The following is a 16231-nucleotide window of genomic DNA, read 5'->3' on the forward strand; positions in this document are numbered from 1 at the left end:
GATGTCATGTATAATTTAGTGGATTCTTTCTCCAAAAGCAGCTGGTGCAAAAAAAGTGTTTTCGTTCATGTTATTTTGACTTGCTTTGTCATCAGATCTGCCAAAACAAAGTCCGGGTCGGTGCAGAAAGATGAGGCGGTGCGAACTTTAGTGATGCATCCTTCCGAGAACCACTTAAATTCCAACGATAAGGGAGCTGTGTTCAATTTAAAGTTGGGTTGTGTGGATGCTGTCGAAGATTGTTTTGATTTATTCGCGCTGTACTGTAAAATTCGGTCAAGATTCCTGTGATCAGAACACAAGCCAAACTCTCTGGTGATTCAATTCAGCTGATGTCTCAGAGCCATCAAGGTTTGTCTTGTTTAGCTATGACTATATTTGTCTTGCAGATAATAAATTGTATTTATTTGGTATTTTGGTCTATAACTAGAATCGGTTATTAGTGTTTTTATAAATACAAAAAATAAATGTTATTTATTTATATTGAATAAAAATAAAGGTGTTTAGTAAATTTAATTATACAAATATTTATAATTAAAAAATATATTATTATTCTGTGTTTAGTAATTTAATGCATTGGTCAAGAATGGATATTTAATCATCATTACCCTTATTTTAGTACCCTTTTCCATCATCTAATGCTCACTTAAAATTAGCTTAAACACTGAATGTAACCTTTAGCAAATCTCAAAATCAATATAAAATTTTATTTCTGTTCATTAGAGTATTTTAGCTTTTAAGATGAATGATTGTGTTTTATTTTTAATTTGTTTAGACAAAAATTAATAGTATATATTTAAATGTCAGTATTTAGCTTATTGATTTAGCTCATTATTAGTCTTTTTATTGATCTGCCACGTAATGTCCATGTCAAACTTTTTTTGCGGTAAAGGAAATAGGACCTCCTCCTTTTTATATAATTTTGCATAGAAATGCAGACACATTTTCCAAAATGACAGTCGTATCAAGTATGTGGTGTCTGAATCCCTGTGTAGTTTCCTGTCGGTGGAGGGATGTCCGTGTTTTAGGTCTGTGATGACTGCTACATTGTGTTTGACTGTGTAATTTAGCTGAGACAGTTCAAACACGGCTCTGAAACCTGATCGGGGCGTCTCGCCCTGAAGAAAAGGGCCTGGGGGCCAAGTCTGGACTGAAAGCAGAGTCCTGGTCAAATCCACACCCACACACAGAGGAAATGTGCCATATTGCACTCTCACATCTGTGGGTCAGTGGGTTTCAGTCCTTCATTTCAATGCACATGAATGCCTTTGGTGTGAGGCATTCAGTCAGATCAGTTTACATTACTGTACCTTAAACACTTCGGTTTGTAAATAACCTCTGTTTTATGATTGTCAAACCTATGTCTTCCAGCGTACTTTATACTTTAATTTGTCAGGGTGGGCTAAGTAGCTAAATACTAAATATGCATAAATTTGTAAACGGGCAGCTGTGGTTGTGATGTCAAACTAGGGCTGGGTGATGCAGCTGAAATATTATTATATTTAAATCTATATTTCATTCTTTTGGTTATATATTTTGATATTTGATCAGATTTTTTTTTTTTTTCATTCAAACAGCAATTGTTACAAAGTAAAATCAAAAATCAGTCAATCATGAATTGTTTTGTTTATTTTATATCCTTCATTATTTGTTTATTTAATTGTGCATTTTAATTACTATATGTTGTTTGGTGTTATTTATATTATTTAGTGTTAGAATTTTATTTGATCATTTACATATTTTTTGTCTTTTATGTTAATATATTTTTCATCTTTTTGATGACATTAGAAATATATCCTGATCCTTTTTTTCCCCGCGAGGAACCATCATTTCATCCATATATAAATTTATAATTTCTATAGACCTGCATAATGAAAAGAGATGCTTACCTGTAAACATTTTTTTATTTTTTTACAAAAGAAAAGAGTATTGACAAAAAAAACGTTTGAACTGATTCAAAGAAAGAATTTTTGCAGAATTAAGTTAAAAACTCTGAATTGCATTGCACCTATTCAGTACATTGCAAATTAAAGTTATTGCAAATATATTTTGCAAATATTAAGTACATCAGCCTAGTCAACACCATTATGGTTTTTTAATGAGATTTTTGTAGCTAAGATGCACTGAGGAGGGAGCTTTGCATGTGAGTATGTCTTATGTAAGAGTGATGGAAATGATATGTCCCTTTAAGCAAGGTTTGATTTATGACTTGCATTGCAACCTACAGTAGAATATTTTTCCGAAGGCGTTTTACATAGAACTGAAGGTGCTACTTTTCCTCTCATTGTTTTTAGGTTACAAAATAATAGTTTCTTGTGCTAATATTTCTTTAGAAAGCAATTTTGTGTTCTGTAAGTGCCCACCATTTTTGTTTGGCTGCTGATAATTCATATTTCTCCCTATGTGACCGGAAGTCTGTAGGACCCTCAGCCTACACAAGTGTGCTCTCCACCAGGAGAAAGACAGAAAAGGAGAGATGAGCTGGCAACTTGCCTTTTGCCAACAAGCATTATTGTTCATGATAGCCCAGCAGGTACAGTCATTAAGTGCATGGGAGGGCTGAAAAAAACTCTCTCCACTTTCACGCTTCTCTAGACCCCCGGCCCCTCTCCACGCACGCAGACTCGGCAGTAGGAGCACAGTGGCGGTAGTGTTATGGCTGAGACTGATTAGGATCTTTGATAGTGCTGGTGTGTCTGGTTCTCAGGGATCTGATATGTGTCCCTGTGATCAGCTGTAATTGTATAGTGCAGATACAAATAGATGACGAGAGGGCAAGACTGAACTGGACATGAGAGACTGGACTAAGACTTAGGCAGTGAAGTAAGTGTGCTATTGAGGATGACAGCTGAATTGTTTTTGTATTTGTGTCTGTGCATTTGTATTTGTGTGTCCAGTAATTAAAGATACAATTACTTTTGGCTGGTCTTGAACATTTCTGATCAAATGTTAACTATTTACATTTGCTTTTATCTAGCTGTTTGCTATATAAGATTTTCTGTTTTTGTTTGTTTGTTTTTGTTGTTGTGGCTTATTTTGTTTTGCAGAGTTTTTTTTTTTTTTTTTTTTTGGTGGCTTTTTAATCGATAAAAGTTACATTTTATTTTGATTATTAATATTACTAAAGCTTTTATTATGTATTTATTTTTATTTTTATCTTTGGGTCAAATCAAAATAAATAGCATCTAAAAGTTGCAATATAACAGAAGTAGTAACATATTTTTTCCTTCCATATTGTGATCTACATCGAAGTCTAACAGATTATTGAAAAAGAAATAATGTAGGGCAGGGAATTGGTTCTATCCATCATTAGTGGATTTGTTTTTGTGACATGCATTGCACTTAAAATAGATAGATATAGGTGGTTGTGAGCTTGCAGAAATTGGGGTAAAATGGACTGAATGATTGAAGAAGAGCTGTGTACATCACAAGAAGTAGGGATGTTAATTTCAGTTATTTCTCTTAACCAACAACCGACGCTTGTTAACCAGTTATTGTTAAACAGTTATAGTTCTTGTACTGTTAATCAACTAGATTATTTTTAATTATAATTGAATTAAATTAAAAGTGATAAGTGTCTGTGACCCGTTAAAAATACTAACATTTGTTTTCCAGGGATTCATTTTACTTGTGCAAAAAGCAGCAAACAACAGAACATGAAGATTCAGGTTGCATCACATCACACACCTGCAGCTAGGCTATATAACGAATAAATAGGCCTATACGAAAAATATATTTTACTTAAATAATAAATTAACAAATCGAAAGAAAGACTTTGCAACAAGTAGGATTGCAGTAGCAATGCAGAGTTTCGGTTTATGCAAAGGAAATCAAGACGGCAGAAAGTGGCATCTTATTTTTCCTTTATTTTATAAAAGCACAAAGATTTGTTTTTATTGTGAATGTACACAAATAAAAGAAAACCTTTTACAATTTTGATTATCTTTATGACTAGGAGTAGTTGTTTCCATTGTTAGAAGGGAAAAAAACAAGTGATTGCGCCGCACACCCTACACAGTTGAGCATTGCTAACTTGACAGTGCAGCCTGTTCATTATCATAATAAAATACAGTCGGTCAAACATATGGAAAAAAACATACTGCTCAGTTTAAATATGTAGTAAAAATCTGTGCACACATTTTGCTTTACGTGGACATTGGAATGCAAGAGAAGTAGGCTACAAAACCAGGTTTTTCATAAGTAATATTTGGCATTCAAATAGCTACATAACGAATACGGAAACATTTGTTTTTGTGTTGAGACCCAGCATTGGTTTCGGTTTCATTTTAGCCTTAATGAATTCATTCTGGCTTGTCATATAGCATAGCTTCTTACATTTTTAATTATTGTTCTTATCTGAATAGCCTACTGTTCAATTTTAAAGATTTGCTGTGGAGTTAGGAGAAATGAAATAGTCTAGACTATATAATGTTTGTAAACATTTTACGTCAGCATTAGGCTTATATCTGAATGAAATAATAAGATGTGACTTGTAGGCTATACACAATGTGGGTAAATGTTCTAGCAACATCAATTAACTGCATGTATTAATACGTTATTAATGCCAGACCTAATTTTATAATATTCCACATTTGCAAATTGTCATTGCAACCTGCTGGCCTGTTATTAGTAAGTTTGTAACATGAGTGAATGAAACCCAGACAGTCATTTAAGTCTGCCAGCAGAATTCCAGCACAAAGGGAGACACAACCTCTGCCTATTGTCATCTGTTACGCTTGAGTCATTAACCCCTTCCATAGCCAAGACTGCAATGATTGCAAGTCTGAATCTTTCACCTTAAGCCCTCGGGACAGACTCAATGACAGCATGTGAAGTGTTCTTCACTTTTAAGCTGCTTAAGCCGCCACCCGTGCAATTATTTTTTTTATTGTCGTGTTGGGGCAAGACATTTGGAAACTTTACCTTTTGGGTAAATACAAAACAAATGTTTTGGAAATAGGAAATAAATTAGTATATTTGTTGTTTCAATGTGAATAAAGGATACAAAAAGAACATCCGTCCATTTGCGCTTGACACGTCTGGTATTGATGTAGAAAGCGATATAAAGAGAGAACTGCTTCCTCTGTGGTTTAGGACGGGTGAACCTGGGCTCTGAGGGGGGCTTTACAATCACAACAGAGTGAACTGCTCTCCAAACAGTTAAGTGGATGGGACACGAGAAAGAGAGAACGCTTATCTGACATCTGAGGAAACAGCTACTTCCTTTACCGCAGTCTATACATACAACACATGACTGGCAGCCAATGCTCTGTGGTTTCTCATCCGATGGAGACACAAGTTTCTGGTTGGTACCGTACCATTTGGTGGGAATTGTTACGGTAAAGTTGCTCTTTCTTAAAAGAATAGGTCAATAAAAAATGAAAAATTTGCTCATGTTATCACCCCCAGGCCATCCAAGATGTAGTTTGACTCACAAATGGATGCCATCAGAATGAGAGTCCAGCTGATATAGAAAATAATGCTTTTTGCGGTGAAAAAGTCCATCCTGTTATCCTCTCACATATTCGTTTTGAAATGGTCTGTTTCACTTGTAAATGTGGTCGATCTGAGCATTTTCTCTCCTGATTCAGATGAAATGATTCTTTAATGGAGAATTTAGCATTTTGGATAGAGGACTCATATTGTAACCAGAAGCAATGGTTTTAAATTACATTCATCTTAATGATGTATTTGTTTACTACAAACACCCAGCTTTGTCTTTACAAGATGTTAATTGATGGACTGGAGTCATGTGAATTACTTGTGGATTATCGAGATGTTATCAGCTGTTTGGACTCTCATTCTGACGGCACCCATTCATTGCAGTGGAACCCTTGCTGAGCAGTAGATACAATTCTAAATTTCTCCAAATTTGCTACAATGAGGAAACTGACTCATCTACATCTTGGATGGATAGCTTAAGGGTGAGCACATATTCAGACATTTTTCATTTTGGGTGAACTTTTCCTAAGAACACTGAGAACTCTTCTAAGTATACTGAGATATGTTTTATATCAACTTTGTCTCAAATTGTTTCTTCTCCTATCATCCTTCCTAGAATTATTTTGCAACATTGTTAAGATCTCTCTAAACTTTAGAGAAGACACGTGAGGTCTTTCTTCCAGAAAAACATCTCCAACTCATCTCATATAATCAAGTGAGATTCCATTTGTGATTTTTCCTTAAATCGGGAACATCACTCTTGGCTGGTTTGCAGCTTGGTAGATTCTGAAAGTGTTCTCGCAGACAGTGTGGTTTTGCTGGGAAGAAAAGCACCTTTAACAGTGCTAGTTAGATGCTTGAGACAATGATCTCAATCACTCAGCACAGCCATCACACCCAGTGACCCATTCACATGCAAATGTGGCCAGAGAACAGGAAGTAGGAGATGGAGAGACAGAGAAAAGAAAAGAAACAGAAAAATAGACTGAAAGACAGAGGGAGGAGGATATCCATCAACACACGAGTCCCCCATCCCCCACACTACTGTGTGTGTGTGTGTGTGTGTGTGAGACTGAGAGAGAAAGAGAGGGACAATAAGCCATATACATGGATTCTGTATGCAGTGATGAGGAGTAACTGACTAAAAGTTGCGATGATATTCATTTAGCTACATTTTTCAGTGTGAGTAGTAATACAAAAGTGAGAAAAAGAGAGTTTTTGTGTTGCTTCAGTGTGGCATGTGTATTTGCAACAAAAGAACACATAGAAATGGAAACAAAGGGGTGACACAGGAAACACAGGAAGGAAAGAGAACAACAATGGAGAAATTGTCATGTTCTTTCTGTATCCTGATGGCTCCTACAGACCCATTTGAGCAACACTGAAGCTCTTCTCTATCTCTATCGATATATATCTTCATCTTATTTAAATGACTTTTGTTGGCCATATTTTGTGAGGTGAGACTTATACTACTTTTTCTACGCACCTTTTTCTCCTTCAAGCTTGTTGGCAAAAGCAGTTTTCTCGAAATCTGTCCACGATTATTCATGCGATTTACACTCCATACAAATCGCATATTACTTATGTTTAATCTCAGTGTAAATACAGTATCAGACACCAAACCCTTTATAAAGTTTCTAAAGAATTCTATTTCAAATAAATGCTGTTCTTTTAAACTTTCTAATATTCAAAGGACAAAATATTAAGCAGCACAACTCCTTTCAACAAAGATAATAATAATAAAAGAAGAAGAAATAAATGTTTCATGTGTACCAAATCAGTGTATTAAAATGATTTCTGAAGGATCATGTGACACCGAAGAATGGATTAAAGATGCTGAAGACTCAGCTTTGCATCACCAGATTAAATAATAAAAAAAGAACAGTTACTTTAAATTTTAATAGCTGTTAGCAATATTACTGTTTTACTACATTTTAGATCAAATAAATGTAGACTTGGTATTTACTTATTGATCATATTTGGTCATTGCTGGTCATAATGTTTTTTCTTTTATTATACATTGCCTTTCAAGCACATTTCTTTAGGAACGGCAAGTTTACCGTGTTGTGTCAAGGTGCTTATATTTGCCTTGCACGTTTAACCTTTTTTTCCATATTCAAAACAATGCAAATCATGCTCGGCGGTTCCCTGGAAAACCAACACTAACACAACCGAAGTGTGAGACGTGAAAAGTTGTCATCTTTGTTATTTGTTGAAGAAGATGAAGGAGAGAGGGAATGCGGACGGGATAGAAAAAGAAAGTACTCCGAATTCCTCACGCTCACTAGCAGCTCTGTCATTACAAATGTCTGGCGGCAAAGGTTTGGGCACGAGGGCTGGAATCTCTGTCTCTCTCTTTCTGTCTACCTCTGTGTTATTATACGAAGTCACATGCTCAAAACTGCTCTATGAAGAAAGAAACCTCTGGTCACGCTGTATATATACATTCCTCAAAATTTCTAGACATCTATTTGCACTTTCAATGGTTTTAACGCTAACAAGATTAGCGTCTACCTCTGTTTTTATGGATTTTTGTATACGAAAAAAGCTCAGGCGCTACATATGTAAGGTCTCACTTGCCCGCAAAGTTGTCTGCCAACGTTTGAGGCCAAAAACACTGTTTGCTGTTTTGGCAAACGCAACAAAATTGCCTCTCGGTTAGCAGGATATTCCACAAAGGATTAAGGCAGCTTGACCTTTAACTATGGGATGTGACCCTTAAAAACTTTTGTAAACAACAGGGCATGAGAATGTGAAGCATTGTGGAATGAACTAATTGGCCAGGGTTTGGTGAAGTCTGTAGGTCAGTCACTTATTGACTTCATGTACCTTTAGCCACAAGCTAGCCACCCGCTAAACTCCAGACAGACAGAAATGTAAACCGAAAATGGATTCCCACACTCGTATCACGGTGGACTATGCTTCCAAGCTGTAAAAACACACTTAAGCCATAACTTATCACAGAAGTTGGTATGCTTAAGGAGATTACTCCTTCACACAGCTACACACACATACACATACACTGATACTTACACACAAACACATTTCATGTAGGAACCTGCCTTGCTTCAAACCTGTAAAGTCACCTGGCATTTACGACGCAACCCAGATGTCCAGATCTAACTCATGTGAAGACGGTGACTGTCAAACCTGTCCCGCTGAGAGGATACACCAATTTAAGAAAACACATTAGTTTTTATTTCAAATGTTTTTTATGTTGCTATTGCTAGCTTAATCTATTAAACATCATCTTTGGTGATTGAAATTAAGTAGAAATAAAAGTTAAACGTCTAACTGGCGAAACTTGAAAAAAAAGGAAACATTAAAATGTTGATTTATATATGTTCATAAAGATTTATAAAATGAAAATTAAAGCTATAGAAATACTTACAAAAAAACAATTAAACTGACAAAAGCACATAGCAAAATTACTAAAAAAAAAAAAAAAAAGAATAATATTATTTAAACAATATTAAAATAACTTCAATTATTTCATTTTCTCATCCTATGCTGTTCCAGACTTCTATGTGGAGATAAAAGATGATATTTTAAAGAAGTGTTTTTATGTTTACAATGAAAGTCGATTGGGTCTAAAAAACATTGTATAGACAGTTTTTCATTTAATTATTTAAATATCATTGTTTTTTGTTCAATATTTTCACATATAATAATAAAAACAAGTGATGTTTTTATCAGCATTGGCCATTCAATATTTTAGTTGGCCACTTCTATTCACATTCATAACATATAACAATTGTTTTCTTAATAATTGTCTTATTTGTTTTAACTTTACTAACTTCTGACACAAAGTTGATGTTTTAGGTTGATTTGTGAGAAATCACTTGGTCAGATGTACCTGATCTTTGAAAGATAAACACTTGATATTAGCAGGTTTTTTGACCACTTCAAAACCCAATTTGCTTTTAAACTGTAGCTCATTACAGTTGAATAATTCAGCTTAATTAAAATCTTGAAATTCTTTCTAATCCTTCTCTGTTCTGAGACCAGTTTATAGAGTCAACACCCCTTTTCTTTTTGAAGTTCTGCTGGGGTTAAAGACTGCTTTGTGATCAGATTACCATTCCTTCAGTTGGTAAAGCCGCTCCCCTCAGCTTGTGGTTGGCTGCTGGGTTTGTGTGTGTGTGTGTGTTTGGGGAGACTCTGTTCTCTCTCAGAGCAGTGAAAGGTAGAGCGAGCGAAGGAGTGCAGTGGAGCTTTACTCATGAAGCTGCCTGCCACCCAGCCAAACTTTAGCGGCTTCTCGCTGGATGTCCCGGGACCAAGCTCTTGCCAGGGAATTCTGCAGCCCGGCTCCGTCAATCTGAGGTAGAGAGGAGGAATTTTCTTTGTTTAAGGATTTATAAGGTGGAAAGTTGCTTTGCCACGTGGGACTGTTTTTGTGCGAGTGCCTGAGTGTGGAAGAGAAAGGTGTGTGGTGACACCACTTTACTATTCTTACATTGTTTTTTTGTTTTTTGTTTTTTTAGTTTTGGAATAAAATAAACATTTAATGCATTTATATTACATTTACCTTTTATATACAAATATATATATAAATAATGCCAATAATTGTAGTTAATTAATAAATACAAATAATACATCCATAATGATTAAACAAGTGAAACTCATGTACATTTATTTTATTGAAGAAAAGGATGCACTGATTAAGGATTGGAATTTTAGAGTAAATGTCTAAGATAGTGATTGTCATCTTTCTTAAATGTATACCATCTTAAATGCTTTGACCATCCGAGCCACAATTTAAGCACTATCTATTTTTATAACACTGAGGACTGTTTGTTCTGGTTTGTTACAGGTGCGTCAAAAAACATCTTCCCTGCTCTTTGCTATCGATAAGCTCAAAATTTAGCGCACTGTCACAGTTTTGTCAGTATTACTTATTTGAATAAACTACCGTTCAAACGTCTGAGGTCAGTAAGATTTAAGAAAAATAAATGAATCATTTTATTCAGCAAGGATGCTTTAAATAAAAAAGTGACAGGCTGGAAACAGGGCATTTACATTTTTACATTTGTAATCTTACAAACATTTCTGTTTCAAATAAGTACTATTCATTTCAACGTTCTTTTCAGCAAATTATCATGGAAAAAGAACGTGTTACGGTTTCCAAAAACTCCACAATGTTTTCAACATTGACAATTATGAGAAATGTTTCTTGAGCAAATCAGTATATTAATCTGATTTCTAAAGGATCATGTGACACTGAAGAGTGATGGCTGCTGGAAATTCAGCTTTGCTATTAAAAATATATATTTTTAATATATTCAAATAAAAAAACAGTTATTTTAAATTACAATAATATTTTATATTATTACTCTTTTTGCTGTATTTTTGATTAAATAAATGCAGTCTTTATGAGCATAAGATAAAAAAGGAAAAAAATCCTACCAACCCCAAACTTTCGAACAGTAGTGTAATTTTGTAATTTAAATGTAACTTTTAAAACCACCACAGCACAAACTTTTTTCTCAAATCAACAAGCTTTTCAATGACCAATGCACTTAAATTTCTTGCTGTTTCTGGTTAAAGTACCTTTCCTGATCTCCCACAATGCCTGGCAACAGGGCTGGGGTTGCTGTAGAGATGGGTATCCTTGCAGAACTAATTGATAGGCCACCCAAAGCAAACAGGACGGGGCAGTGTGTGCAGTCCACGCTGCTCTTCTAATAACAGGTCTTTAGAAAAAAAAATAATAAGAAAAAAAAATTCCTGCCCTGTGGATCAACCCCCCTATATGCTTTTACTTCTTTGGGGCTTGACACTAATCTAATGTCCCAGCCGGGGGAGGGGCGTGGGCCAGGCCGGGGCCACTGTTTCTGCATGCACGTGTTTGACTACGGCGGTAGATGACAGGTTGTTTTGGGACGGTGTGTTTGGTCTTGTCAGGCCTGTGTCTTCTGTCACTGGTAATTAATTTGCTGATTCATAATATTAACTCAAACGTATTAGCGAATGTTGTTGATGGTGGTGAGAGACAGTGGAAAGCAGGTGTGACAGAGAGCATTTCTACCGTTTTTATTCAAAGTGTCTCAGACGGGTGTCTGTTTTATGGACATTTGACTGCATGATTCGCCTCTTTAATTGTTTTACCTAGACCGCAGTGAGAGTCTTCACAACTGAAGGCTTTTGTTTAATTCCATTGAACTAAAACATAACATGTTATCATTGTTTATTCACCTTCATGTTATTTGAAACCTGAATGACTTTTTCATCTGTGAAGCTTGTAATGAAAATTTGTCAAACTTTTTTAATGCTATGACGATGAATGCTGACTGAAGATATCAATCCCTAAAATAGCCACAAAACCATTTTATTCACATATAATCTCTATCTCTGGAAAGCTGTGGTTTGAACTCAAGAACTGATTCAGTTGTGAACAAATCATTCAGAACGGATAGTGCATTAGGTGCAGAAGACCTGGTAATTAACACATGAGGTGGATGGACTACTACAGGAAAAATCTGCAATAGGTATTTATTGTGGATTTTTCCTTTGGCTTGGTGTACTGAACTAACATGTCTCAAAAAATCTCACCAGTGCAGTTTTTAAAGAGATCTCAATTATTGTGCTCAGATTTGCAATGAAGCCAGATCCAATTTTTGTCTCATTTTAAGTGAGAATGCATGAGTTTTGAAGGATTGTGCCATAATATTTTCATCTGAGTGGTTGTAGAAGTAATTATTCAATTATTCTTCAATTTCTAACTCTGTTTTGTGCTTTTAATGCACCCAAAATATTCCTAAAAACATTCCTTTGTTTGTATTCCATGCCTCTTTCGGAACCAATATATTGCACACTCCCCTTCTATTTTGGGCTGGTTTGCACTTGGGCAAAGCAAGAGGAATGTCTTTGGATTATATTGGAAAGAAAGAAACAGAACGATGCATTCTTTGAATGTTTATAAAAGTACCACTTTCTGACCCACCTCTACCCTCTTTGCCGCCCACCCGCTCTGCTTCTCTCTCTTTCATGTATGATGTATTGTGTGGCTGTTCAGAACTTTGTTTTGTTGTTGTGAAGATCAGAGAGGTTGACATGCTCGTCAAAACGAAAATAATATGTTGGACTGTTCTACTGTCTAACTTAAAAAAAAAATTCACAGACAGGTTTAGGTTAAGCCAGGATTAGGCCACAGCTCAATTAAGACATTTTAGCAATGTTTATAAACAAGCCTTAAAAGTAAAACCTTACTGGTGTGCATCTTGAGACAATAATGCATTGATGCATTTGTGAAATTTGTGCAATAATGCATTGATGAAAATTACTTACATTTTAGTCTGGGACTAGGCTTAAGCTTTAAATTAATGTAATGTAATAGCCTTTTGACATTTAAACTATAGTATTTACTTTTTAAATAAAGAATTTCCCCTTAAATCTTTACAAGTTCATTACAAGTGGTATTTGTCATTCTGTTTATGAAAAAATTATTTATTAATGTTATCTAAAAATATATTCTCATTCTGGAAGAAGAACATAATATATATTTCTAGTTTTATATGGTTCTGGTTTTACATTTTATTGATCCTTTTAATACAATGAATAAATTATCTTTAATGAATATCTATATTTTTTAATTATTAATATATGAAATATATTTTCTTTTATTATTATACAAATTATAATAATAAATCTAAAATGTATAAAAATATAAAGAACATAAAAATTTGACATGAAGTTATTTTTTATTGTTACCTATGTTATTTTTTTAGTCTAGAATGAAAATGTTTAATAATTGTAATTAAAGTTTTAATAATTATTTTGATATCAATAATATTTTCATATTTAATAAATAGTTGTATTTTATGCATTTATTTATTTGGATGGCAAATACTTTTTAAAAGTGTATATCTGATTAAAGTTATTTTTTTACTTAATTCTATTATATTATAATTATATATATATATATATATATATATATATATATATATATATATATATATATAATTATTATTATTTTTAATGCATTTCCTTGGATAACTCTGGCTTTTTAAAAGTGTATACTGATTAAAGTATATTTTTTGTCTTTTCAGTAAGACTGAATCCATTTAAATGGATTTCATGGCGTCTTTAAAAAGGAAGAAGTGACTCATTCATGTCTATTTTCTTTCCATTTCATTTTTGGGGGCTTTTTCGGTATTTGTTTGCATTCGCCATCTATAGCATCTGACAGCATATGGCAAATGATGAATGAAGCAGATCATTTAAGCAGAGACGTTCAAGCAGACAAACACATTAGCACTGTGAGTGTGAGAGCTCTCAATGACAAATAGCCCCAATGGGACCAACTTTCTCACAGCTCATTAAAACAGGAACCACAGACGTCCTTCCACGCCAGTTATGTTGAGTCAGTTATGACAGACGTGAGCTTTGGGGACTTTGCTCGTATCAAAACAAGTATCTATTCAGCCGGTGGATGTTTGAACACACGCCTCTCTTGATTCATGACTGCTTGTGAATGAGCTTATGGGCTGGTTTGTTTGCCTGAATGATCCTGAGAAATGAGGAGGATTAGGTGGTATCTTAGGTGATGATAAGACGTTTTGTTGCAACACAGAGTTGCTTAAGCTAGTTCTCTTAGCATCGCTCAAGGCTGGAGTGGCCTAAACTGGTGGCTTGTGGGAGTTTGGCAACTAGCATGAAGGGACTTCCTGTTTACACACCCACATTACATTCATTTCACCAAATAACATTTTCTCTGTCTTTCAGATCTTTTTAATGCTTACGAATTTATTTATTTTTTTATCAATATTGTAAAAAAAAAGCCTTATTTCATCTTGAGTAGCACAATTGTGGTTTCTGTTATTTTCAAATAAAGTAAATACAATTATTTTCGAATTTTCAAATTTTAGATAAAGTAGGAAAACGTGTGACTGTTAAAAAAGATAGATTTCAAATAAATAAATGAATAACAATTAAACATATATATATATATATAAGCATTTTAGCCATAACTTTTGAATTTGAATAGGATAAAAAATATAATATACCTATATGTTAAAAATACATATGCCTGAAAGTGTTTTTAGCCTGATTATAGAAACTGATAATTGTGTTATTGTCCTGTTGTCAAAGAACAAAACAACAACCTTTGACTGGTTTGAGCTAAAATTGTATGATTTGTCAATAAAATGTAGAATCACACAACTCAATTTCACAACTGTGTGTTTCCATTAACCAGTCGTGTCTTTGGCCCATATGATTTTGGTTGAACCCTGCTGAGCATCCTAATGGATTTCGTCAGACAGGAGCACTGTGGGAAATGGGGGAAAGCAAAGCAGAGCGCATTGAGAATTTGAGGCGCAGAGCTAATTAAAACAAGTTTTGAGGAGCAGAGAGACGCGCCTAATGTTTCAAGCATGATGGGAATGCAGGTTATTATGCTCAGACTGTCCCGGTGCAGACTTCATGGCTCTCCACAGATGCTGTTTTTTGGTCTAACTTTCCTTCCATTCCTACTCTTTAAATCTGCATTTACATATTAGTACGCATCCATGAATTCTGTTTTGTCTTTTGCAGTGCTTTTTCACTTTATTGATATCTTGTCCCTCAGAAATGTAGAGAAATGACTGTTCCTCTCTCTTTCCTCTTTTGTTCTCAGTTGGGACGACAGCAGCTCAGTCAGCAGCGGGATCAGTGACACCTTGGACACAGATGACCTCAACACCAGCTCGTCCCTTAGCTCCTACGTCAACACCCCATCTGTCCCACACAGAGACGTGGATGAACAGGTCAGTCACTGAAACCAGAGCCTCATGGTCTACAGAATCACAAACATCTGCAGAAGTTGACATGAGAAACAACTTCAAAACATGATTCAGGTTTTATTTATAGAAATTATTTTCACAAAATAAATTAAAATAGTTGTATTATTTTATCTGATTGTCTATGTCGTTATTTTAAATAGGTAATAATTCATATTTATATTATGGATCTTCATGTGTTGAGATTGAAATTGTTAAGAGTCCGAAATTTTTTGTATGCATTTGTATTTTATTTGTTTTCGTATTTGTCATCCTTTCCTATCAAAATGCTTGCTATTGATGTGAAAACACAGAAAATCAAACCTGGTCCGAATTTTTTATTTTTTTTTATGACGGACTAAAGTTTCTGAGGTTTGTAAGCGTGATTAACACAATGCGAGTTCGTATTTATTTTTTAATGTACGAAAATTTCGGACGATAATTGGGACCGTTATAAAACAATAGAAATCTTTCTAATATTATTTGAATATAAAATATCATTAGTGGCCAGGTATAAATTTTAAAAAGTTACGATTTTTAAATAGATATTTACATTTATTTTATCATTTAATTCATTGAATTTTTCACTAAAATATTGGTTAATTTAGTACTTGTCGATAGCATAAATGATGTATGCATTGTAAACTTTTTTAGACCTTTATATAAAAGCTCTATATTTATCTTAAATTTGTTCATTTGAATACAAATCAAGACTTTGGGGCATAAAAGTTGCCTGACTTTGAAGAAACACCCATGTAAAGAAACAGGGAAATGTAGTAGCCTTATAAATATCTCACTGAACTGTTAAAAAGGCCCTTAATTTGATTCGTCATCTCTGGTTATAATTATATGCAATCAAAAACAGACCTGCACATTTACAGAACTGCTTTGGGAGCAGTTCTGTTGCTTCATTGTCCCTTTTGATTCAATGAAACATTGGTGGGCCTTTATCAGAACTGGCCTGTGCAGTCTCTGTGAGTGTGAGTCAGCGGACTGACTCAACTGTGCCCCAGTGATTGATCATCTTT

General features: G+C 34.5%; 1 protein-coding gene across 6 annotated transcripts in view; it reads left to right on the plus strand.

Moving 5' to 3' along the window:
* The window catches only part of LOC113073324 (neuron navigator 2-like), a 62811-nt gene that overhangs the window by 24906 nt on the left and 21674 nt on the right, over nt 1-16231 (plus strand). For all 6 annotated transcript variants that reach the window (XM_026246231.1, XM_026246232.1, XM_026246234.1 and 3 more), the window contains one exon: nt 15062-15191. In XM_026246231.1, coding sequence (XP_026102016.1) covers nt 15062-15191 — 130 coding nt within the window. The remainder of the gene's footprint in view (nt 1-15061; nt 15192-16231) is intronic.

This window comes from Carassius auratus, unplaced genomic scaffold, assembly GCF_003368295.1.
Source record: "Carassius auratus strain Wakin unplaced genomic scaffold, ASM336829v1 scaf_tig00011930, whole genome shotgun sequence".
Lineage (NCBI taxonomy): Eukaryota > Metazoa > Chordata > Actinopteri > Cypriniformes > Cyprinidae > Carassius > Carassius auratus.